A 23,635-nucleotide genomic window follows, 5' to 3' on the forward strand; every position below is an offset into this window, starting at 1 on the left:
GGCCTGGCCCAACCTTTTATGTTAAGTAACTGTACACATAACCACGTCAAATAGTTGCTTAATCCTTCCTAAAATTGTGGTCCCCAGACCCCAGCCTCAGCGTCTCCCTGTTAGGAGTCCTCTCAGGTACCGCCTGGGACCCCCTGAATCAGATATGGGGATGGGGGGGGGATGAGGGGTGGGTGTGACGATTGTTCATGGTGTTATCAGTTGAAGTTTGATCAAGGCAAAAGAACAAAACACTTTCAATGCCAGGATAGAGTAGAGCACTCTCCCATCCATCTTTCAAAGATTGAGTTTTGGCCTTACCCCTAAAAAGACTAAGTTGTACTGTAGTCATTTGGGATCCTTGGGGAGAAAACCCACAGTACCGTCAGGAGAGGAGGCTGTGTTGAGGCTGTAGGAAGGCGCCCAGACTCGGAGGGAGGTGCCAGCCCTCTTCTTCGCCATCCAGATCTGCGGGCGGGCGGGACAAGGGGAGGACCGGGGAACCGGACGTGCTCTAGCGCCAGGCGTGAATGGCCTCCGGCTGCTCTGGGCTGGCCGCTGTGTCCGCTCCCAGTGGGTCCTCTCTCTGTCCGGTAGCAAGCCCACCAGCAAGGTCACTGGTTAGGTAGGTGGAAGCTGCAGTCCAAGCCTCCAAGCTTTCCGGAGCACTAAGGGGCAACTGCAAGAATGCAACCCAGGGAAGAAAGAATGAAACAGAAGGGATGCACTGGGCTAGCTTGCTATCCTCGATGACATGCTTGCGTCGCGAACTTTCTAGGCTGGTGGCAGCCGGGATGTCACCAAGGGGCGACAACACTTCTCCGGAAGACTAACTTCACTGGCTGCAAAACTTTGTCTATGCTCTGGCTCTGAAAGTTGTGAACTGCCCCGGAGGTGGGACAGACGCAGCAGTATTGCAGGGAGATCAAGGCTATCAGCTACCCTACGACCTTCAGAAAGTCTTAATTGCCATTCAGGACCTGGTTCCCAGGTGTTGTGGAGGACGCACCTCCCTGCCCCTGGCCCTCCCCAGGCCAGCATCCTCCTCCCTGGCAGCCTCAGATAAAAGCTGGAGGCTCCAGGCTGAATCTGCTCTCTGCTCTCCAGCCAGGCGAGGCTGAGCCAGGGAGGGCGAGCCCAGCGGGCGCCGTGCCCTCGTTCTGCCGCCAGAGTAGACAAGTTTCCAGCTGAGTCTCCAGCACCGCATTTGGGTCCGGACGAGTCCCGGGGCTGAATGGTGTCATGGAGCCATCCCGGGAGCAGCTGCAAAGTTCCGAGACGTCCAGCTCCACGCCTTCCGGGGAACTCCCACACGCGGAGGGGCTGTCTGGCCCCGAGGTCCTTTGCGTGAAGGGTGGCACCACGGAGACCCCGATCCCTGACGCTCAGCTCCAGGACAGGCCTCTGTCGCAGCAGGAAGAGGCGGCTCTCCCGGAGCAGGAGGAGTTGCAGGAATATCGCCGCCCTCGAGCACGCTCCTTCTCTTTGCCGGCAGACCCCATCCTGCAGGCCGCCAAGATCCTGCAACAGCGGCAGCTGGCGAGGCAGCCCGGCGCGGAGGGTGGTGAGCCGGGCCGGGACTGCTGCGCCAAGTGCAAGAAGCGCGTACAGTTCGCAGACTCGCTGGGGCTGAGCTTGGCCAGCGTGAAGCATTTTAGCGACACTGAAGAACCACAGGTGCCACCTGCAGTGCTCTCCCGTCTCCGCAGCTTCCCGATGAGCGCCGAGGACCTGAAGCAGGTCGGGGGGCTTCTGGCGGTGGCAAAGGTGCCCGCGCCCCTCTTGGCGCCACGCGCCCAGCTCCGACCCCTCTTCCAGCTCCCGGGGCTAAGCGCTGCGGAGGAGCGTCTGAGGCGGCAGCGAGTGTGTCTGGAGTGCGTGCAATGTTCCCAGTCGCCCAGTGCCGAGGTGACAGGCTCGGGTCGGGTGATCAGCTGCCAGGGACCCAGGACGGTGGCGGTGCGCTACACCTTCACGGAGTGGCGCACCTTTCTGGACGTGCCGGCCGAGCTGCATCCCGAGTCACTGGAGAAGCTGCCTCCCGTGCGCTTGGGGCACTCTGGACCAGGGCCTGGGGATTGTGAGGAGGAGCTGGTCAAGGAGCGCTTCTGCTTCTCGCTGTACCTGCCCCCAGGTCTGCAGCCCAAAGAAGGCGAGGGTACTGACACGGGTGACGTCGCGATCCATTTTGCTGTCTGTTACCGCTGCGAACAGGGAGAATACTGGGATAACAACGAGGGGGCCAACTACACCTTGCGCTATGTGTGCTCTACAGACTCTCTCTGAGTCCTGGGATATGGAGAGAGGCTGACCAGCAAGCGGGGGACCTCAGCAGAGCTTGGAGCTAAAGGAGTAAAGCATAAGCCATAAACTCGCAGCGCAGATCCATGCACCAGCAAGCACAGCGGCTCTGACAATGCTCTGACCCTTTTTCGATCGACCTTCTAGAACTCCCAGCCTACAATGGAATAAGGAACACCCCAGCTCCCCAAGCAGAGGCTTTCTCCAAGAAAAGCGTTCTGGAACCCTGAACCAGAACTTGTGATCTTGGGGGTTTGTTTCTAACTTGAGATGTGGTCCTTACAGCTTGGTGAAATCTGCAGGGAAAGACAGTTTCTACGTGGGAAAGGAAGACCTTCACTCGTGGAACCTTCACACCTAGGCATGATTCTCAGGGGGCTCCGTGGGTGGCCATGAGCCAGTCCCTTTTAACTGGGATCTGGAAACGTCTGCCCAGACACAACGCCATTTTCTTCTGTGATTGGATACAAATGTCCTTTTAAAAAGTAAAGGCCACGTGCACACACTTTCCCTCTCTGCTTCATGGTTTACTTTCTGAGGGTTTGGGTTTGGGGAGGCCTTGGCAATTAGGGGATGCTCAGTTGATGACACGGGCACTGGGACAAGTGTGAAACAACAGTATCGACATGTTTTCTCTTGATGTGGAAGAGCCCAGTTCCCCACACTGGGAAAAAGTGGTCTTCAAAATGTACAAAAAAAAAAAGAGTTTTGTCTCTTGCCATAGTAAAATGTTGGACGAATTAAAATGCCAAAGGCCATGACTGCGAGCTGCAAGAACCCATCACATTCGTCCTAAACCCTTTTGTGCAGTAGAGCTCATAATGGCCGTCCCACTCTCCGGGCATTAGCAGTCAGAGAAGCTGGGCTCCTACAGGCTGCTCTCCAAGTGCATGGAGTTGGGGACTGGACAGGCGGCTTTGTTCTCTTCTCAGAGGCACAGGGAGGACTTGATGGTAACTCAGCGAGTGCTGCTCAGAAACAAATGGGGTACTCTGCATAGCAGATCAGGAGTTCAAGGTCATCCTGAACTAAATAAGAAAAAATATGTTTATTTTGAAGAAAAGGTTAATACTAAGCAAAGTCAGTTCAGTGGTGGAGGCACATGCCTTTAGTCCCTGCACTTGGGAGGCAGAGGCAGGTGGACCTCTGTGTGTTTGAGGCCAGACTGACCTACAAAGCTACACAGAGAAACCCTGTCTCGAAAAACCAAAAAAAAAAAAAAAAAAAAAAGCAAAGTCATTAAGTATTTAAAACTGTGTTTGCTAGGATCTGGGTGGCTTTCAGTGGCAGAGCGCTTTCCAGGCTTGCCAGTTATTTTTCTCTCCTGTGTGTGTGGGGGGCGGCAGCAGTTGCTCATTTTGTATTACACTGCTCCTATAACCAGGAAGCAGAAAAAGATGAACTCTGGTCTCACTGGTTCCCTCTTTGCTTGTGCATGTGTCCCTGTGTTCCTATGTGCATGTGTGGAAACCAGAGGCTGACATCGGATGTCTTCTTCTATTGCTCTCTGTCCTCTTTTGACAATGTCTCTCACTGAACTTAAATCCCATCACTTGGCTAGACTGACTGGTAAGTCAGTCCCCAGCATCTGCCTGCTCCAATCTCCAGCTCTGGGGTGACAAGTGCACCCCACCACACAGCTTTTACATAGCCCTCCTACATGGAAGGCACGTTACCAAGCGCGCCGTCTCCCAGCCCTCACTTTCTCCGCTTTGTTCTGAGACCCCAGACTGTTCATGGTGCCATCCACTTTCATGTTGTGTCTTCCGTCCCCACTTAAGCCTTTCTGGAGACATTCTTACAGACTCACCCAGAGATGTGTTTTCTATGTTGTTTCTAAACCTAGTCAAGGTGGATAATGTTGACTAACCATTGAATCTAGTATTGTGAAGGCCTGAGCTTGATCTCCAGAACCACAAAATAAAGGGAGAGGAGAGGAGGAAAGGGAAGAGAGAGGAAGGGGCAGCAGAGGAGTAGGAACTGATTTTCACAAAAAGATGGAAGCACATCCCCTCACTACAAAATTCCCATAATGAAACAGGTGCCTCTTGCAGGAGTGTTCACCTCTACCTGGTAAGTGTAGTCTGCTTGCTTGAAATGGAATAATTTTAAAAATCTTGTCTAGCTCTAGTCATTAAAGACTAACTTCTTCCCAGTGATTTAATGACCCAGTCCTACATTAAGGAGAGATTCCAGAAACTTCCCGAAGCCAAGGTGTCTGCGAATCTCTCACTCAGGGAATATTGGATGGACAGTGTGTTCCGAAGCAGTGAAAGCCTAAAAGTCCTCAGGGAATAAAGTATTTCCCCAGGAAGCTCTGTGATCATAAAGCAAGATGGGCAGCCTGTTTGCAGGCCTCCAGAGGTCAGGCTCCTGCTCAGAGAGTGGACACTGCACTCTGGGAGCTCATAGAACAGCAGGGAAGGTCACGGTTGAGGAGATTTCCCTGAGCACCCAGGAGTGTGACTGTCTTATTACCAACAAACCTCCACTCAAAGGGCTGTGATTTTCTCTCTCTCTCTCTCTCTCTCTCTCTCTCTCTCTCTCTCTCTCTCTCTCTCTCTCTCTCTCTCTCTCTCTCTCTCAGTGTGTGTGTAGGTTTCCATTCTTTCCATCTGCTTCACTCTTCCTTTTCTCCTGAGCTATAGGATTTTCATATATCATTTCATGGGTTTCACAAATTTGAGCTCTAGCCACACAGCTTTTGTCTAATTTATTAGGCTAAGGGTTTTCACATCCTGACTTAGCTGTGCATGCCTTTTGAGTCCTGTGCTTTGCATGCCTGCATCAAATCTTCTTTATTAGGAGTGGGGGGAACAGCACAGGATGGGAATTACATGTTCTGCTTTCTGTGGTTTCATGGAACTGAATCAAGTGTGCATTTCTGGCATGGGCTATCGTATCCAGGTATGTAGGGTAGAGAGAGCACTTGGACCGTAATAAACTGACAAATGGTGATGAGATATTGGTAGCCACAGCCTTTTCCTGCAAAGTCCCCAAGATCTAGGGGGTCGGCTGGGGTTTGAGGTCATTGGGGATAGATGTCTGGGACAGGGAGACAAGCTGAGCTCACTGTAGTGACTTGGCTTTCTCCACCTACAGAGCAACCTGGGAAATGGTTAGTACCATTAACAGCTGGCAGGACACCAGCTTGGTAAAGAGTTCTACACTTTGCATTTTGGATAGCTTATGTATTTGAGGGACATAAATACATTTTATAGACAAAGGAGCCCCTAGCAATTGGCATCATAGCTACATACAGGTTCTTCATCTAGCTTCTGATATACAAGTGTGTCTCTTAGTTGATTCCAGATCCTACCAAGTTGATAAGATTAACCTCTACAGGTCTTAAGTGTATTTAGAATTACCTTAAAATGTTGTTTATAATTTAAAAGATTTTAAATTAGTTATTTAAAAGTTAGCAATTTAAAAGATTTTAATGGCCAGATGTGGTGGTGCATGCTTTAATCTCAGCATTTGGGATTAAATGTGTTGTAATTTATGGAAGGACCTATGCCAGTACCTGTCTGGATCTTTGAACGTTTCTAGAATGTTCCACATAAGGAAGTTAGTAGTTATCACATCCTTGCTCCCTATCAAACTCAGGGAAGAACTTTGTGCTACATATTTTAAAGTCATACAGGAGCCCTACAGGGCTCAGCTGTGATGTTTAGCTGCAGTTTATGGAGTTCAGAGACTTTGGTTGACAGGCAGGGCTGAAAAGAGACAGATGGATGACTTTTCTAGGCGAGGCTGTCCACAAATGGTGGATTCTGTATCACTTGTCATCATTGATGAGAAGGTTCTGAGACTCTGGATTTGGGATTTCAGGGCACACTGACCCCTGTGCCTGCCCATAGGCCTCTGATGGACATTTGCAGTGTGCACTGATCAAACACGTGACCCTCCTGGGCATCACCAAGACTCAGAGATCTCTGTGAGTTCTTTCCAGTCTGCTCCATTTCCTCACTCTCAGAGCCAGTCTAGTATTTGGTCATTGGTGCTTTACATGAGTTGTCTTGTCTCACCAAAAATGAAGTCAGGCTCCCTCTGGCAGGGACCCCTGATTAAATATATTGCATTAGAATCCCCATGGAAGAATACATTAGCAACTATTGATCATATTCCTACCTTTTACATTATAGTTCCAGAGCACATATATCCTGAACATCCTGCATATTAGATGTACACAAATGAGATGTGCATTAACTCTCCCAAACTAAAGAGTTGGTTATATAGACACTAATCTTGGGTGAAATCATATGGGTTCTCTAGATAATAGATAGGAAGTTCTAGTGAAGTGTTTTAAGAATATGTAAGACATTTAGGAGACAAGGTAAAAAAAGTAACGTTTTGGATGATGGGTTGATTATGGGCAGTTTCTGAGAAAGCTTAGCATTCTTGTAAGATACAGATCTTTCATGGAAGCTGTTTCCTGTGGAACCAGTTGTTCCTGGAAGACTTGATTCCCTGGGGAAGTGCAGGCAGATAACTGATAACCCACATGGGTCATACTGTGGTCACTATGGACATGTTCAGTCGAGATCATCTGATTACAACAACTCCAACATGTGAAATTCCCAGTCTATTTGTGTTGACAATTCATGTGATCCAATTTCAAGACTGAGACACTGACTTTGTTGTTGGCCCTGAGATAAGGAATAGCCAAATTCATCACTGAACGTTCTCTTTCTGGTTCTCTTTGAAGAGTCTTTGGACTTGAAACTGAGCCCTGCGCTCTTCACACTGATATTAAATCAAGAAGCAATTTTCATCAATGGCTCCCTGAAGTACTAATAAAACCACAAAGATTGAAAAAGGAAGATCTTATTGTTTTCAGGGGTAGGTGAGCCAATGTCCACATAGATAATAGGTAATTTTCAGAGTGGGAGGGTGAGAGGTTGGCTCTCTTGTCAAGCACAGTCTCCACTACCAATTCCATTTTATAACAACGGGAAAATGCATTGAGGCATGTGGACTAGGGTGTGACTTCCTGTTGGCAGTCCCTCCTGTTTTGAATGTCTACCTGAATGAGCTTTGCCAGCTTCATCATGTGACCTTACCAGATGCCCTTATTATAATGACCCAGCTGCTCCATACTTTGGTGGTTGCCACAAGAAGACAGTCACAAATTTCCCTCCAACAGTCTGCTCAGCCAACTCCTGTTTGTGGGCTTTTCCGTCTTGATTCTCCTTATTTTTTTTTGTGCAGAATCCCAAATACATAGTTAATTTGATCTAAGTTACAAGAATTAGCTCTGTACTATCAAGCTTTGGGCATGTCCAAACCCATTTATGAGGTTTAACTAACATAAAAAGCAGCCAGCTGTTAACAGCTTGCAGAACAAGCCAAGTTTACTCCAGAACTGTCTGTGGAAGCAATCCTGTGGATCATCTCCCACGGAGCTACCATTCTGCTTGCAATGTGACACTTTCAGGGAGGATGACTTAGGTTGCACAATACTGCTACTTAAATCGAGAGCACTGTCCATAGCATTGGTGTTAGATGGTGAGTGACCACATATTTTATTGATGCTCAGTGTAAACAGCAAGTACCACCTCCACCAGGTCTGAGTGACACTGCTCCGTAAGTCAGCTGAAAGGGGAGAACACACTTCCCATATCATGTTTGTTCACCCAGGCTGAATGCCCTGCTTCCTGACTACCTCAGCTACCAGGAGTGGAACCAGTGGTATCAAAGTGGAGATCTTCACTACTCTTATAAGTGTACAAGACTTAAATCTGAGATCAAGAGTTGTACAACAAAGTACGACACATGAAAATTCCATAATGAAACCTGTGGTGGTCTGTGTAAGAATGGCCCCCATAGGTCCATATATATTTGAATTAGATCATCAGGAAGTGGCACTACTTCAGAGGGTTAGGCGGGACCTTGTTGGAGGAAGTGTGTCACTGGGGGTGTGCTTTGGGGTTTCAAATGCCCAAGCCAGTATCAGTATCTCTCTCTTCTGTTACCTGCGGATCCAGATGTAGAATTCTCAATTACTTCTCCAGCACCAAGCTCCCCACCATAATAACAATGGACTATACCTCCGAAACTGTAAGCAAGTCCCATTTAAAAGCTTTCCTAGTCAAGAATCGCTGTGTAGCCTGGAGGCATTGGAGCATGTCTTTAATCCTAGCACTCAGAAGGCCAGCCTGATTTACAGAATGAATTTCAGGACAGCCAGGGCTACACAAAGAAAAACTGTCTTTGGAAAACAAAACAAAACAAAAAAACTAAAAAAAAGTTGTTGTGATGATGGTGTCTCTTCACAGCAATAGAACACTAAAACCTTTACTTTGCACATTAGTTTAAAAATAATTAAAGTGAAATTTCTGTGCACATCACCATGACACAATTTATACTGCAGACACCAGGGTGAACACTTGTGACAGGATCTATGCAGTCTGTGCTCACTTAGAATTTTTAGGTAGCCAACACCTGGCTCACTCATGACTTTATGTATGTGTGGTGCATGCATGTATCTATGTTCATGTGGGTACATATGTATGTGTGAATACATATGGAGGCCAGGGGTCGATGTCTCTGGGTGTCTTCCTCAATTACTCTTCACCTTAATGCTTGACGTAGGGTCTCTTACTGAATCTGAAGCCGATCAATTTGGCTAGACTAGCTGGCCAGTGAGCTCTGAGGATTTGCCTGTCTGTTCCTTCAGCTCCAGTGTTACCATGCTGGTGTGCCCAGCACTTTACTGTAGATGGATTCACATGCCTAACCCCACTTCCATGACTTAAGGTAGGGTGACAGACTGCTTGTGTTCAATTCACATGGATGCTACAAGATTTAGTGATACACTGTCTAGCTACTGTAGTACCTGCTCTACTTACACGCCCGTCCCAACTCTGACATGAATCCAGAGTCTACTTAGCCTTCACAAAGGCAATCTTCAGTCTATGGTGGAATCTTCCTTTTGTGTTTCCACTTCTACAGTTCCTGTCTTGTCAGGAAATAAATGCACGTTCAATGTAATAGGTTTATTTGGTACAAAAGGATAGGGAGATAATTCTGTTTATTTTTAAGGATTAAGACACAACTTCTGCAAAAGCTCTATACATGGGTGATCTGTAAGATGGGTGGGATGGAGAGGAGACACAATAACACATGGCATTATTCTGAGTGACCTCCAGCTCTTCATTCTAAAACTTGGATTGAGGATGCACAGTCATTTCTTCACATTATGGCTGTGAAAGAATGCAAATGTGACCCAGTTTATCAGCTCCTACAAGGCAGGAAGAGCAAGAGGCTCTGTTCAGTCACCACTGGGAGGTTCCACACCATAGAGAATGGATGCTGAAGGTGGTCAGTTCTGTTGCTGGAGGCTGTTTCCTAGTACTGAGCTCCTATGTCCTGGGCTTCTCTTGATTCTCAATGATGAGCTTGTCAGTCGAATACAGTTGGCCAATATGAACCTGAAGGCAAAGGCAAAGAAAAGACACAGGTTAAGAACTGTTGGACTCTGTCAGCTAATTTGGTTTGGGACAGAGTCTTGCGATGTAATGCAGGCTAGCCTTGATTTGGCCATCCTTCTGGCTTAGCCTCCTAGGTGCTGGAATTATAGATTTGTGCCACCAGCAGCCTGGTTTCATTTCTAAAAACTACGTGCAGGTGCTTGTCATAGCTGGATGATGTCTCTGAAAACTGATACAGGACAAAGTTCATCGCCATGTGCCCTTAGTAGTTCACTTAATAACCACTCCCCAGTCTCCTTGTTATGGGAGGTTAGTGAGATCCCCACAATTCTCTCCAATGTTGCCATGGCTAGTCTTGGTATTTGGAGCTGGCAAGGCTATTGACCAGGCTCCCTAGCTCCCAGCTACAGGCAGAATCATTCATATGTAGACCTCTTAACCTACAGGAATTCCTTCCTTTACAGGGAGCAAGCCCCTTGTGATGTGTCTATGCTGGGGTTGGCTGTCTGTGTTCACTGCTTCTGCTCTGTCTTTCCTGTCTCTTTTCTTCTCTTGTGTTCTTTTTAATTAAGTGTCTCTGTTGGTATCCCAATGCCCCCGCTACCTCAGATGCTAGAGTAGCAACATAGGACTGTCCCTTTTCTAAAACAAAGAGTTGTTGTCATGGTTTCCCACTAAAGGCACTTCCTGGGCAATACTTTAAGGAACAAACAGAACTGGGGAAGAAAGCTGAGCATTAGGACGTCTGTCTGGATCTTAGCACTGGGACACTCTCCATGGACCATCTGGGGCGAGAAATTGCTCTTTAAAAGACAAATGAGAGCACACTCCCAAAGGTCAGGGCTGCTACCCAGAGTGGTCATGTGTCAGAATCCAGACTCTCTCAAGCCTCCCCCACCCCCCATGAGACAGGGTTTCTTGTAAAGCCCCAGCTGTTCTCAAACTCAGCTCTGCCTCCCTCTGGTCCCTGGGATTAAAGGTGTACACTACCACAAAGGTTCTTTCCCTGCTTTACAGAGAAGAGAGTATGTCCTCAGCAAGGAACATGGTCAATGTGGTTTGCTCCTACCAAAGGTGGCAGTTGCAGAGGGACTCGAATTCTCCATTTTCCCATGCATTTGTTTTATCCTTGGACTTGAGCAGAGACCCACATAGGCAACTTAATGGGTGCATTATCTAGTCATGAGTGCTTTAGAATAATTCTGAATGAAATCACAGTGGTGAGCTTGCTTCTGTGTCTGTGGTATTGTCTTCTCACCAACACAGAGAATGTCTGGCACATGGGACCTGAGGAAGTGCATGTCCCAGAAGCAGGGCTGTGAACCCTTGGATGAGCATGGCAGGGACCTTCTTCAGGTCTGGGATTAGCTGGTTAGGATTCTTTTTCTCTCTCTCACTTATCCATTTATTTTTCTCGATTTCTGAGGAATCATATCATAATCCTGGTAAGTGGAGCCAAAACCTTGACAACCTGAAATAGCTGCTGGATTCCTGAACCATGTCTTAAGAGAAAAACCAGTACTTTTCTCAACTCTCAAAATTTGTAATATATATTAGTAAACTGTAAAAAAGTACATAATAATTAATTTGTGAGTTGTTTGGTGCTGTTTACCTCATTGAGAAGTTGGTTCTGGAGGCTGGGTTGCCCCCATCCCATTACAGATCCAAGCATGTTTATGGTAGCGTGTCCTCAAAGACCCCTTGCCTACCCAGGCCGGTGAGAAATATAAAGGAAAATAGAAACTAGCCCAAGAGTGAAGATTCCATGAGAACAGGAAAACAGCTTGTTAGAATAAAAACTGCACGGCCTTGAACACAGCTGGGAGATATATCATCTCCAGGCATCTTCCAAAAGTAAGACTCTGCTACTGTTTATTCTTTGACACAAACATAAAAATGCCTGTGGCGGATGGCTAATTACAAGTCTCACCAGAACATTCTGCTGGACCTTCTTCTCCTACACACACACTCTGACTGTTTTGGTTGTAGGAACTTCTACGGTCAGTTTCTGCTGGATATTGTATCTAATCTGATATCCACTGTATTTTTTCTGTTTTATTTTTTCATTCCTTATTGCTATATACTTAATAAACTTACTCCTAAAAAAAGAAAAAAATAAACTTACTCCTTCAAAATCAAAAGCATGATTATTGTGGGTCATTCTCTTATGAAACAGACCTATAGGCTCACTAACAAATAGTTTTCAGAAAAGGGAAAATCCAAATAATTTTTTTTTTTTTTTTGGTTTTTCGAGACAGGGTTTCTCTATGGCTTTGGAGGCTGTCCTGGAACTAGCTCTTGTAGACCAGGCTGGCCTCGAACTCACAGAGATCCGCCTGCCTCTGCCTCCCAAGTGCTGGGATTAAAGGCGTGCTCCACCAACGCCCGGCCCCCAAATAATTTTTCAAAGTAACCAAATTACTATTTTTTGAAATGTTTACAGAACAGCTCAAGTAGGTCAGTTGGGTAGGAGCTTGTTTTATATTTAGCTGATTTTGGAGCATTAACAGAAACCTTTCTTTTCTTTTTGATTTTGTGAGACAGGGTCTCTCTACATAGCATTGGCTGTCCTGGAACTTACTATGTGAATCAGGCTGTCCTGGAACTCACAGAGGTATACACTTGCCTGAGTGCTGGGATTAAAGGTGTGTGCCACTACACCCAGGATAATAGGTGCCGTTCTTGGCAGTGTTGACAGATAAATGTCCTATAAGTGATTGACAGAGATTACTCAAGGCTCCTGGAGGAAGCACTTGTATAAGAACTCTGTAACAGCCAGGTGTGGTGATGCACTCCTTTTATCTCAGCACTTGATAGGCAGAGTCAGGCAGGTCTCTGTGAGTTCAAGGCCAGTCTGGTCTACAGAGTGAGTTCCAGAACAGCCATGTCTACACAGTGAGACCCTGTCTTGAAAAAACAACAAAACAAACAAACAAACAAACGAACTCTGTAACAGCTGTTCTGCAGTAGACCAGGCTGCCGTGAGACACACATAAGCCATTGTCCTTGTAAGGAGCAGAACCTGACACTAAGAAGAAATTCAGATGGCAGACAGCTTGATCTGCTAGGTACCCTTTATTGCTCAGCTTCTGCTGTGAAAGTTTTGTCTGTTATCTTTAGATCTGTTGTGGATGCCTCTTGTAAAGCCCTGTAATCTCAAAATGGCCCTGGTTTGGGTGAGAGCTGGGGCACTAGGCCATAGTCCTACTTGCAGGGTAACATTTTCCTTGTCCTCCCTCTGGTCTCAACCTCTGTAGTGTGAGGTCTCTGAGCCTGTCAGTGTACCTATGGTACGATGTCACTGAGTTAATGGGACACCTCTGTATAGTATGAGGGCTCTAAGCCAGTGTACCTCTGTAGTGTAATATTTCTGAGCTACCTGTGTGGTTTTAAGATTCTAGATGCAGGGGTGTTTTTCCTTAGTGTGAGGTCCCCCAGCCAGCAAGGTACCTCTGTGGTGTGAGGTCACTGAGCTAGTGGGGTACTTATGTGGTTTTGAGACTCTGAATCCAGGGTTGTTTTTCTGTAGTTTGAGGTCTCCCAGTCAGCAAGGAACCTGTGTGCTGTGCACTTTCTGAGCAACTGGTAAGAATCTGGTCAGGGAACAGACCTCAGAGACATGAGGAAGAACAGATGTTCCAAGGCACCTGGAGATGGGGCTGATTTCCTGCAGCAGGTGGCAGTAATCATTTACTGCCCACAGGTCATCAGGTCAGGTGGTGGGTGAGCTCTTTTTCTTTAGTAGCCTGCAGACCACATGCAGTCTGTGCCCAGAGCCTGTATTTGGTGATGCACTTGAGTCTATGCTGTCTTCCCCCCATCACTCCCCACTCCTGGTTGGGGACTCAAAGGCAGCCTGATGAGCTGTATATCACACCAGTGAGTCCTTCGGTCTCGGCAGATGACAGTGCCTAGCAGATCACCAAGTACCGAGCATGAAGGATCTGAGAATAAGGGCTCTGAAGCAGAGATGGAGACAGGAAAGGCTTACAGGGGAAAAGCTGGGTATCCTCATCAGGCAGCAAACAGGAATTTGTTGAATGAAAGGCCTAGAGGGTGGCCCCACTTGTCATTCAAGCTGAAGCAAGAGCACCCCCTGGTTTAGGCATTGGACTATGGAGACCTATAGTTCATAGTTCAAGCCCTTGATCTGGCCCAAGGCAGAATCCAGACCTAGAGGAATACAGGTGAGACATCCAGAGGACTTAGGTCATGCCTTTCAGAGTCAGTGGCTATAAAACAAGGCCTCAGAGAATGACAGGCTTAGCGGGAGAAGCTGGGACTGGGGTAAGGGCACATGTAAGGTAGCAATACAGAGACACAAGAGGGTTTGCTTCTTGAAAACTGTCAAAGTCAGCAAGGGGCTCAGCCTGGAAGCAGAGGGGTGGAACGATGCCACAGAGAAGAGACCATAAAATGAAGACTTGGTGTGGTAGTTTGAATGTAACTGACCTCATAATCTCATAGTGAGTGGCACTATTAGGAGGTGTGGCTTTGCTGGAGTGGATATGGCCTTGTTAGAGGAAGTTTGTCACTGTGTAGGTGGGCTTTGAGGTTTCCTATGCTCAGGATATCACCCACTGTTTCAAGTCCATTTCCTGTTGCCTGCAAGATGTACGACTCAGCTACTCCTGCTTGTACACTGCCATGTCCTGCCATGATGATAATGGACTGAACCTCTGAAACTGTAAGTGAGCCACCTCAGTTAAATGTTTTTCTTATAAAAGTTGCTGTGGTCATGGTGTCTCTTCACAGCAATAGAAATCCTAACTAAGACACATAGGATAGATTCTCATTACTGAGTCATTCAGAGTAAAGTGAGTGTCATTAAAATGTGTTTGCCATCACAGGGCCGTCCCAGACCTGTGGTGGCAAAAACCTGTTTCAGATCCATTTCTATTAGTGTGATAAAAACCAAAAGACCGGCCGGGCGTTGGTGGCGCACGCCTTTAATCCCAGCACTCGGGAGGCAGAGGCAGGCGGATCTCTGTGAGTTCGAGACCAGGCTGGACTACCAAGCGAGTTCCAGGACAGCCTCCAAAGCCACAGAGAAACCCTGTCTCGAAAAAACCAAAAAAAAAAAAAAAAAAAAACCAAAAGACCAACTATTATTATTATTATTTCTTAAAGACATGGTTTCTCTGTGTAGTCTTGGCCTCTGTAAGATTCAGCTGCAAGGAACAGGGGCCGACTCGGACTCTTTTACTGGTTTTGGGAACCCTACTCCTCATACTGGGTTGCCTTGCGCAACCCTAATACATGGCTTGTTATAATACAAGTTGTCTTACTGTAGCTTGATATACCATGTTTTGTTGATGCCCCTGGGAGACCTGCCCTTTCCTCAACAGAAATGGAGAAGTGGTTTAGGGGGTGGGAAAAGAGGAAGGGTTGAGGGAGAGACTGAGAAGAGAGGAAGGTGAAGAAATTGCAGCTGGGATGTAAAATAAATAAATTCAAAAGAAGATACAGCTGCAGGGCATTTTTTAAATTAGTGATTTATGGAGAAGGGCCCACCCCACTGTGGGTGATGCCATTTCTTGGTTGGTGGTCCTGGGTTCTATAAGCAAGCAGGCTGTGCGAGTCAGGATAAGTCAGTAAGCAGCACTCCTCCAGGGCCACTGCATCAGCTCCTGCTTCCGGGTTCCTCCCCATTTGAGTTCTTGTCCTGACTCCCTTCGATGATGAACAAAGATATGAAGGTCTAAGTCAAACAATTCCATTTCTTCCCAAGTTGCTTTGGTCATGGTGTTTCATCACAGCAATAGTAAAAGCTATTGTTATTTTGATTTTGTGTTATGCTGCTAAAACCAACTCACAACTGATTTAAATATATACTGCGAATATTAGCATATGACTGATTGGGGGAAAAAGATCATTGTCAAAAGGAGGTAGATGGTGTCCTCTTTATAATAATGGGAAAGTGTCCCTATGATGGGGGTCCCATTAACTGATGACAATGCTTCAAAGTTAAAAAAAAAACAATATGAAGGGACTACAGAAAGTATTCCTCCCTAAACACTGGATTGCATTATGGTGCACAGCTACTGACCTTCTGGTGGGAATTTTTTGGGAGAGGGTCCTGGGTTTGGACTCAGGGTCTTACACATTATATCTAAGCACTCTACAATTGAGCTACATTCCTAGCCCCTTGCCCCTGAACCCCGTTTTGCTGATTTATATAGGTTTAAAAATGTGCTCACTTGTATAGGGTTTTCCAGCATGCAAAGCCCAGTACTCAATCCCTAGAACTGTATAAATCAGGGGTGGTGGTGCATACCTGTTATCTGGCACCTGGGAAGTAGAGGCAGGAAGTTTCTAGAAGAGTCGCTAGGATGCTGAATGTCATCTTTGGTACATACTGATTTCAAGTCCAGCCTGGGTTACATAAAACCCTGTCTCAAAAAAGATAAAAGTAGAACCAACAAACTAAAGAAAATATGTGCACATACACAAAACAAGGTATTTAAATTTGGAATTATAACTAGTTCATTCTGCTTAACTTCATGTTATAATCATCCACCACTTTCTGAACTAATATCTTTTTCAAAAAGATTTATTTTTTTTAAAGATTTATTTTTAATTATGTACATTTGTATATATGTTTGTATGTGTGTGTGTGTCGGGGGGTACATGTATATGAGTGCAGATGCCCACAAGAGCTAGAGGTGTCAGATCTCCCTGGAATTGGAGTTACATGTGGTTGTGAGCCTCCCAATGTGGGTTCTGGGTCCTCTGCAAGAGCAGAAAGCATTCTTAACTGCTGAGCCTCTGAAAGGATATCTCTAATAGTGGTATAAAGATGTGTCATTATAAAGATATGTCATATGTGTTTGTTTCGCATTATGAACATGTAGATTGCTTCTGGTTTAAAAACAGGATGAACACTTACATGTCTTTTGTGTGTGTCTGGTATTTTTTGTTAATGTAAGTTTCTAGAAGAGTTACTAGGGGTAGGTATGACATTCTTAGGGATCCTAAAAGAGCTTCCAAATGGCTTTCAAAATAGGTTTGCTTATGTTTCCAACTGATGCTCCCTCTGGTGGCCTGTCTGAAGGTTTCAGTGACAAGGCTGAATTCACTCTGACCCAAGTATCAGTTAGGTTTTTTAAAGTCCATTTAAAATTTCAGTGCTGGGATAGAACCCAGGGCCATAGGCATGTTATATTAGACAAGAACTCTACCTTTGAGCCACACCCCAACTCTTAAATAAATTCATTAAGATGTGCAACTTACGGCTTGGGGTATGGTGTATAAAGTAAATAGTGTTAGGTAAGTACAAAGATGAATGAGATCTGTCTGTCTAGAATATTGTCTGCATACAGGGGCTCACTGATTCTGTCTGTGAATATTTCACACACTGCAATCAGGCTATGAGTCTCTGCCTAGTATTCTCTTTCAAGAGAGGATCCCTTGATGTCCACCACAGAGCCTGCCCATCCTTTGAATTTCCCTGGTATCCTCTGTAGATGGGGCTCTCTTCCTCAGAGAGCATAGCAAAGATGGCAATACTCATAAGATGTTCACATGGCCCACAATGATTCCAAATGAGTCTGTATCAGTGACTAATGGAAGGAGGAGGCAGGAGAGGATGGAATTACTCAACTGTGTTGCTCTCATACCCACAGCTCATGGTACTATGATGATCCCACATTGAAAAAATGGACTAAGGACATATTTCTCAGGACATATCTATCCCATCATTAGTAGTGCAAAACGGTTATTTGGTAACTAAAAATGGTGGTGTCTTGCAGCCTGTGGCCATAAGATTCTATGCTGGCTACTGTGAAATCTAGATCTGCCATGACTACTTAAGTATAGAAATATAGACACAATGAAGGCAAACTGATAAAAAAAATGCAATAGGATGATCACTTCCTGAAACATCCACTGACTGTTGAGCAGAATCAGTTTAAAGTTGGCTAAGCAGAGTACTTTATGCCATAATCCAGGGTTATCGGGATTAACCCAGAGCAATTATAGAAGAAAGGGAAACAGTGGATTCACACAGGTAGGGAATTCCAAACAGCTATCTCAATGAGTACTACAGAGCTGAGCCCACAAATGTACTTGCTGTCCTTTTGCATTTTTCAGGCCTGCACATGCAGGAGGCTAGTGGGATTAAGGCTGTAGTACTGATGACACAGCATACTACCAATGGGCTACAGGTTATGGGAAGGAAGGAAGTGCAATTAGCAGCCTCAATTTACAGCCCCCTCAGAATCCACAACTGACTTCCACAGCCAGGATAGACAATTACTGTGAATAAATTGGCCATTAAAATGGATCACACTTTTTTTTCTATAAAGTTTGGGAGTTGGCATTGCAGTCTATTAGAAAAATACTATTATTCAACTGTAAGTAGGCAGGGGAACTGAAACATAGATAAAGAAGTTGCTGGAGATGAAGAAGCAGAATGCAAGAAAACAGAACAGATCTTAGTCTTTGAGGTCTTTACTGCTAACTCTTCAGTGGTGATGTGCAGTCACCCTCCAATGTATCTGAGACTTAAGGGCAGAATAGCTGGGTTCAACAGTTGGGGGAAGCTCATGACAAGTGCTTCTTAAGTGCTACTATGTGCATGACCCATCTCAGTCATGATGTGCATCTTAGTGTCCTAGAGCCCAACTGTAGAAGTTTTGAAGGACTCTGTCTACCTGTAAGAGCCCATGGGTCTGTACTGACAGAACTGGGGCCATGTAATGATACCATTACTATCCATCATGAAGAAAGTGACAGTGGCATCTAATGGGCACTTTCTATGTGACAGGAGCTGTTCTAACTATTTTGTTTAAGAGACTATAGCTTGTTTTGCTTTAATTTTCATTTTTGAAAGGCATGTCCTTGCTCTTGATGAGTACGTCCTTCCATTTCACATACTGAAGCCAGTATTGCAGTGATCTACAGTGGTCCTATGATAAAAGCTAGCACTGTACCAAATGTCACAGTAACCAAAACCACAACAAGATATAACGTTAGTAAGAAATGAATGGCATTGATGAGATGGCTCTGTGTGTAAAGGCAGCTCCAAACCTGGCAACCTGAGTTCACTCCTCTGGACTTACAGGGTGGAAGGAAGAACAGATCTTGCATGTTGTCCTCTATCTGTAAATGCATGCCTGTAGCATGAGTCTCAGTCTCTCAGTCTCCTCTCTCCTCCCTCTCTCCCTCCCTCCCTCTCTCCCTCTCTCCCTCTCTCTCTCCCTCCCTCCCTCCCTCCCTCCCTCCCTCCCTCCCTCCCTCCCTCCCTCCCTCTCTCTCTCTCTCTCTCTCTCTCTCTCTCTCTCTCTCTCGTAATATTAAAAAAGCCAGAAGAAATATGAGTGGTCTTTAGGAGGAAGCTAGGCTTGGTGTTGTGATGCATACCTGTAATTTTGACACCCAGAAGGAAGACGAAGGAGAACTCCCACCCATTTGCCAGCCATTTGCCAGGCTGGGATACACAGCATTTTCAGGGTGGTCAGCACCATATATATTGAGATTGTCTTAGAAAGCCAAAATAACAAAATTATCTTCTTGTCTAAACTTAGAAATTTAGAATGAGTCCTCTCTGGCAATGTTTCTCATTACAGGCCCAGACTAAACTACAACTTGTTATGTTGTAGGACCTGGATGGTCTGACTGCTGGGAATCCTGCTTCAGCCTGAATGCTTGGATTATAAGTGTGAGCAACTGCATTCAGCATTTAAAACAGATTTTAATGAAATGTGACACAAGCCATGCTCATGGAAGGCATAATTTATCTGACTAATAAGAAAGAGACTGAGACTACATATACAGTACATGCTCACAATTCCAGCATCAGGTCAAGGTAGGATGTATGTGAATGTGAAGCCAGCCTGGGCTATACAGCAACACCTGATTCAGAAACAACAACAACAAAAAGCACCAAACAAACACCAAAGACAATGATGTCAAACAATTTGAAAATAAAAACCTGAAATCATTTTTGGAATACAACCAAAATAGCATGGTACACATCAGAGTTGGAAGTTTCACAGAGCAAAGCCTTTCACACTGGACCCTGTTATGAATTAGCTGATACACAATCCTCTTCTTGGGGATTTGAGACTAGACTTGAAGGAGTTACTGAGAACATTTCTCTGAAAAGCCCTGTAGATCCTTAAATACACGGCATATATTGCTATAAATATATTTGTTATTTCAATTTAAAAATGTTTTTCCCAAGGTGACCATGAATTTCTAGGAAGACACATTGAATTTATCCTGTGCTTCCATACACTCAGTTTCAGAAGCACATTTTAAAGATCTCTCACTTTCTCAACATGGCTACACTTAACAGGGGATTTGAAAGCCCATAAATACAACAAAACACCTTTCGGCTAAAATTAATGAACCTCCTATGCAATTCCAACTTGTGGTCTTTTCTCAGAGGGCAAGTAATAGCTGTCTACTCTCACTGTCCTGCACCGTAGAGGGCAAGCACAGCATCAGAACCTCTGGCTTGTGCCAAAGCCAGACAGCTTTTCCAACTGTGCAGTCCACTTAGCTATTCTCTGTGACACCACTGCATCCTTGTTGTAGCTGTCCATTGTGTCTCTAAGCCATGAGTTAGAGACACTGAGGGTATTCTTAATGAGGACAGAGGTGGTGAAACAAAACTTGTTCCTCTGTGTAACTGTTCCTGACAAGAGTATAGAACAGGGTTGGGTGTGGAGTTCACTAGTAGAGCTCACTGCTTGGCAATTTTCAGGTACAATTATAAGCAATGAAAAAAAGAATAAAGAACAAATATACCCTTCTTTTTACATCCCATATCACAGTTTGTAATTAATGTTGTTATCCTTGCTCTTAGGGACAGAGAAAGCAGATTCAAGAGTGTGTGCTCTCAGTAGCATATACATGCATCCTGCTTACACTGGCTGTCCCTGCAGAATGGTGATACATAGTGATTTTTCTCTCAAGTGTCCCAGTTTGGACAAGGAATGATATGGTTACAACTCTTACCTGCTGTCACCAGCTTTCTGGGCCATCTTATTGTTTGCCTGCATGTCTGATGTTCAGTTACATACAGAAGTAAGCCCACCAATGTGAGGGCTATTCTTTGCATTCAAATGAAACTATTTGAAGGGACCTCAAAGAACTGTGGACTCTTAAGGGGCTGCCAGAGGCTTCCCCTTTCAACAAGCTTTTGGTTCTTGCTACAGGGATGAGTCTGTTTTGAAAGGATGCAAGTGTGGGTGCAGAGGCTCCTAACAAGGCCCATACCCCTAACCTGGGGGTTAGCTTCTCCATGCAGTCACTTCTCCAGGCAGTTGCTTATTAGGGAAGTCATGGGATGAGGGGAAGACCAGGTCATCCTCTGTTCTTTTCATCTGATGGACATCCTTGAGCGATAAATGACAGGGCGTGTAATCTACGGAGATTCAGGCCAAGCACTTGCTCTTTTATTACGGAATGCATACTCTTTAAAACAAAAAACACTTCCCCACCAAGTCCTTCAGGAAAACAAGGCCACATACAGCAATGAGGTGGAGAAGACACTGTGCTGTTTATAGTGCTCTGTAATATAGACACTAGAGCCTGTGCACTGCTCTCTCAGCTTCTAACTGATGGTCTAGGTGGGGATGGTCAAAAAAACAGGAAGCAGGCATCTGTTCTTCTAGCATATTCTCCCACATCCACTGGGGTGTGGGGTAGCACTGGTAAGGCAAGAACAGTGGACACAAACATGCCCAGCTGGAGTCCCTAGGAGCCTTGTGGAGCATTACATAATGGGCTCAGTGAAACGAAAGCATCTGATCAGCAGACCCAGCTCAGACACCCTGCTCTTCTTGGAACTGAGCAAAACCTGAGACCCAAACATCACGTCACAGTAAAGCTTGGTACTTTGTCAGGTATGGTGACAACAGAGTCTGGGAAAGCTGCCTGAGACAATGTTCCATTGGAGGTCATGCCCCTGCACTAAGGGTGAGACCCAAGCTTGGTACACATCAGTCACTGAACTTACCACTTCAGGTCACCAGCACCTCAGCAACAGGCCCTGCCCTGATACATAGTTAGTAGCAAGGCTGTGCAAATGCCTACCACCCCTCCTAGGTTATAGGCCAGAATGAGTAAACTCCTGACTATATGTATGTCAGGTTTCCTGCTCTGGGGAGTATCTCTGACCAACACTGGGGCACCAGGCTGCCTCTTACTATTTAGTCCTTCAGAACCACCATTATTAGGGTAAATGAGGAGGCAGGCTCATAGAAGCTGCTCAGGACAAAGGCCAGTCCTGCTTAGCTCATACCACTGCAGATGCTCTGTCCTGCTTCTGCTTCAGCTGCTTTCAGTCTGTTATCTTTTCCAGTTGACAACTGCCCAGGACCTTCCCTGGCTGGACACTGGACAGTTCTGTTGTCTGCATTGCTTTATGTGATCCTCTAAGTTTTGGATTTTGTGGGTTTTCAGAATTGAGAGGTTACTACTGAAAGTCATGGTTTCCTTAGTTCTGAACACAGAAGAACCCAAGTCAAGGTTAAAGCCTCACAGAAGAGTCATGCTGGAGGACTCCGGGTAGGAGTCTTATTTTCAATTCTTCATGCCCATGAAATGCACTCATTTCCTGGCCCCTTCCAAAAGCTGCCTGGGGAAGTTTGATGAAAAAGTTGCCTATTATTCACAATGAGTGTCTTCTTTTCTGGTTGTGCTCAATCATTTTGTACACCCAGTGCTTTCTGGAAGTTTCTCTGGTGCATTCTCTCTCAAACTGCTCCTAACAGGATGCTATAGCTGGCAGCAGCTACCCTTTCTGTGCCCTCATAAGCTGATGTCAATGAGGCACAAGCTAGAAAGACTAGGAAACAACAGAAATAAATGAACAGGAAGTCTCAATGGGCAGTTTTCTACAGCTGTTCTCCAGATGGCCATCTAGAACAGGTTCTCTTGTCCTCGGGGTTCACAGGGAGTTAGCGACATCCAAGGACTTTAAGGCATGTGGTCAGCAGTACTCACTTTCCATGGCTTTAGCACTGGCAAGAATGATATTACAATTCAGGGTCACTTTTGACTAACTGGGATCCCAAATATCTCCCCCTCTAGCAGTCAGGCTGTAGAACACACTATGACAGTCACTGGGAGAAAAATATCAGTACAATCCAGACTGCCTGCTGGCAGGGCTTCAGAGGGGCCCCTGCTCCTACATGGGATCTCAATGAAGCACAGCAACTGGCCAGGGAAGTACAGGGAACCAGAGCATCAGCAGTAACACAGGCAAGGGGCAGAACAGGCAGAGACAAGCTCTGTTAACACAGGCATCCATCCCTACAGTGTTGCTTCCTGAATGCTCCCCCAGGTCACAGGGTCAAGGAGACATTTGAGTTCATGTGTAAGATTCTTGCCTTTCCTGAAATGTCTGGGGAAAGAAGACCCTTGGTCAGGAGCTAGGGCAAGGGTATCTGTACCAGACTTGTACAGAAAATATCAAACAGCACCATCCCTAAGTAAATAGCTGCTTCTTATGCCCGCTGCCAGATGCCTGGCCCACATATTCAGGAACCTTCTGTCTCCCTCCTCTTTGATACCCTACATTTATGGTTCTCTCTGTCAGTGCCCCCTTACTCTATTTTCTAGCAGTACGATGTCCTGTATGTCACCCATGGGGAAGGGGCTCAGGAAGACTCTAGGCTACTATTGTGAAAAGGTCTAGTTTGTAAAGACAGGCTGTTGGTCACAATGCTCAGATAGCCTTCTTTTCAAGGGAAGTAAGAATCATGTGGCCCAAAGTTTGCTGTGGGAAGTTATTCTGGATGGGGCAGGGAGAGAAGGCAAAAGCAGAGCTTGAAATGCCAGTATCTAATGAGCCCAGGGCTTTTGATTAATATGGGTCAGCCTACTGGTGGTGGATCTCTGGCACTCCTCAGCTCTTCTCCCAAGCCGAGTCCTAGTTCCTGGAGCTAACTTAGTATATG

The 23,635-nt window shown here is 45.7% G+C and overlaps 2 protein-coding genes across 3 annotated transcripts in view; one reads left to right on the forward strand and one right to left on the reverse strand.

Moving 5' to 3' along the window:
* Positions 1-520: 520 nt before the first annotated feature.
* On the forward strand, positions 521-2,794 carry Ppp1r3g (protein phosphatase 1 regulatory subunit 3G). Its single transcript, XM_005066266.4, has one exon. It carries the CDS (start codon positions 1,231-1,233, stop codon positions 2,272-2,274), a length of 1,044 nt encoding a protein of 347 aa, XP_005066323.1. The 5' UTR covers positions 521-1,230; the 3' UTR covers positions 2,275-2,794.
* Positions 2,795-9,272: 6,478 nt separating this feature from the next.
* Positions 9,273-23,635, reverse strand: part of Lyrm4 (LYR motif containing 4) — a 94,685-nt gene continuing 80,322 nt past the window's right edge. For both annotated transcript variants that reach the window (XM_021224986.2, XM_005066389.4), the window contains one exon: positions 9,273-9,722. Coding sequence is in view for 1 of the 2 variants with exons in the window: in XM_005066389.4 (XP_005066446.1) it covers positions 9,654-9,722 (69 nt within the window). In the remaining variant the exon portion in view is untranslated. The remainder of the gene's footprint in view (positions 9,723-23,635) is intronic.

The sequence above is a fragment of the Mesocricetus auratus genome, unplaced genomic scaffold (genome assembly GCF_017639785.1).
Source record: "Mesocricetus auratus isolate SY011 unplaced genomic scaffold, BCM_Maur_2.0 Super-Scaffold_100013, whole genome shotgun sequence".
Lineage (NCBI taxonomy): Eukaryota > Metazoa > Chordata > Mammalia > Rodentia > Cricetidae > Mesocricetus > Mesocricetus auratus.

What these genes read in the sequence shown, in the direction of transcription:
- Ppp1r3g (XM_005066266.4), top strand. Translation starts at nt 1,231, where the DNA reads ATGGAGCCATCCCGGGAGCAGCTGCAAAGTTCCGAGACGTCCAGCTCC.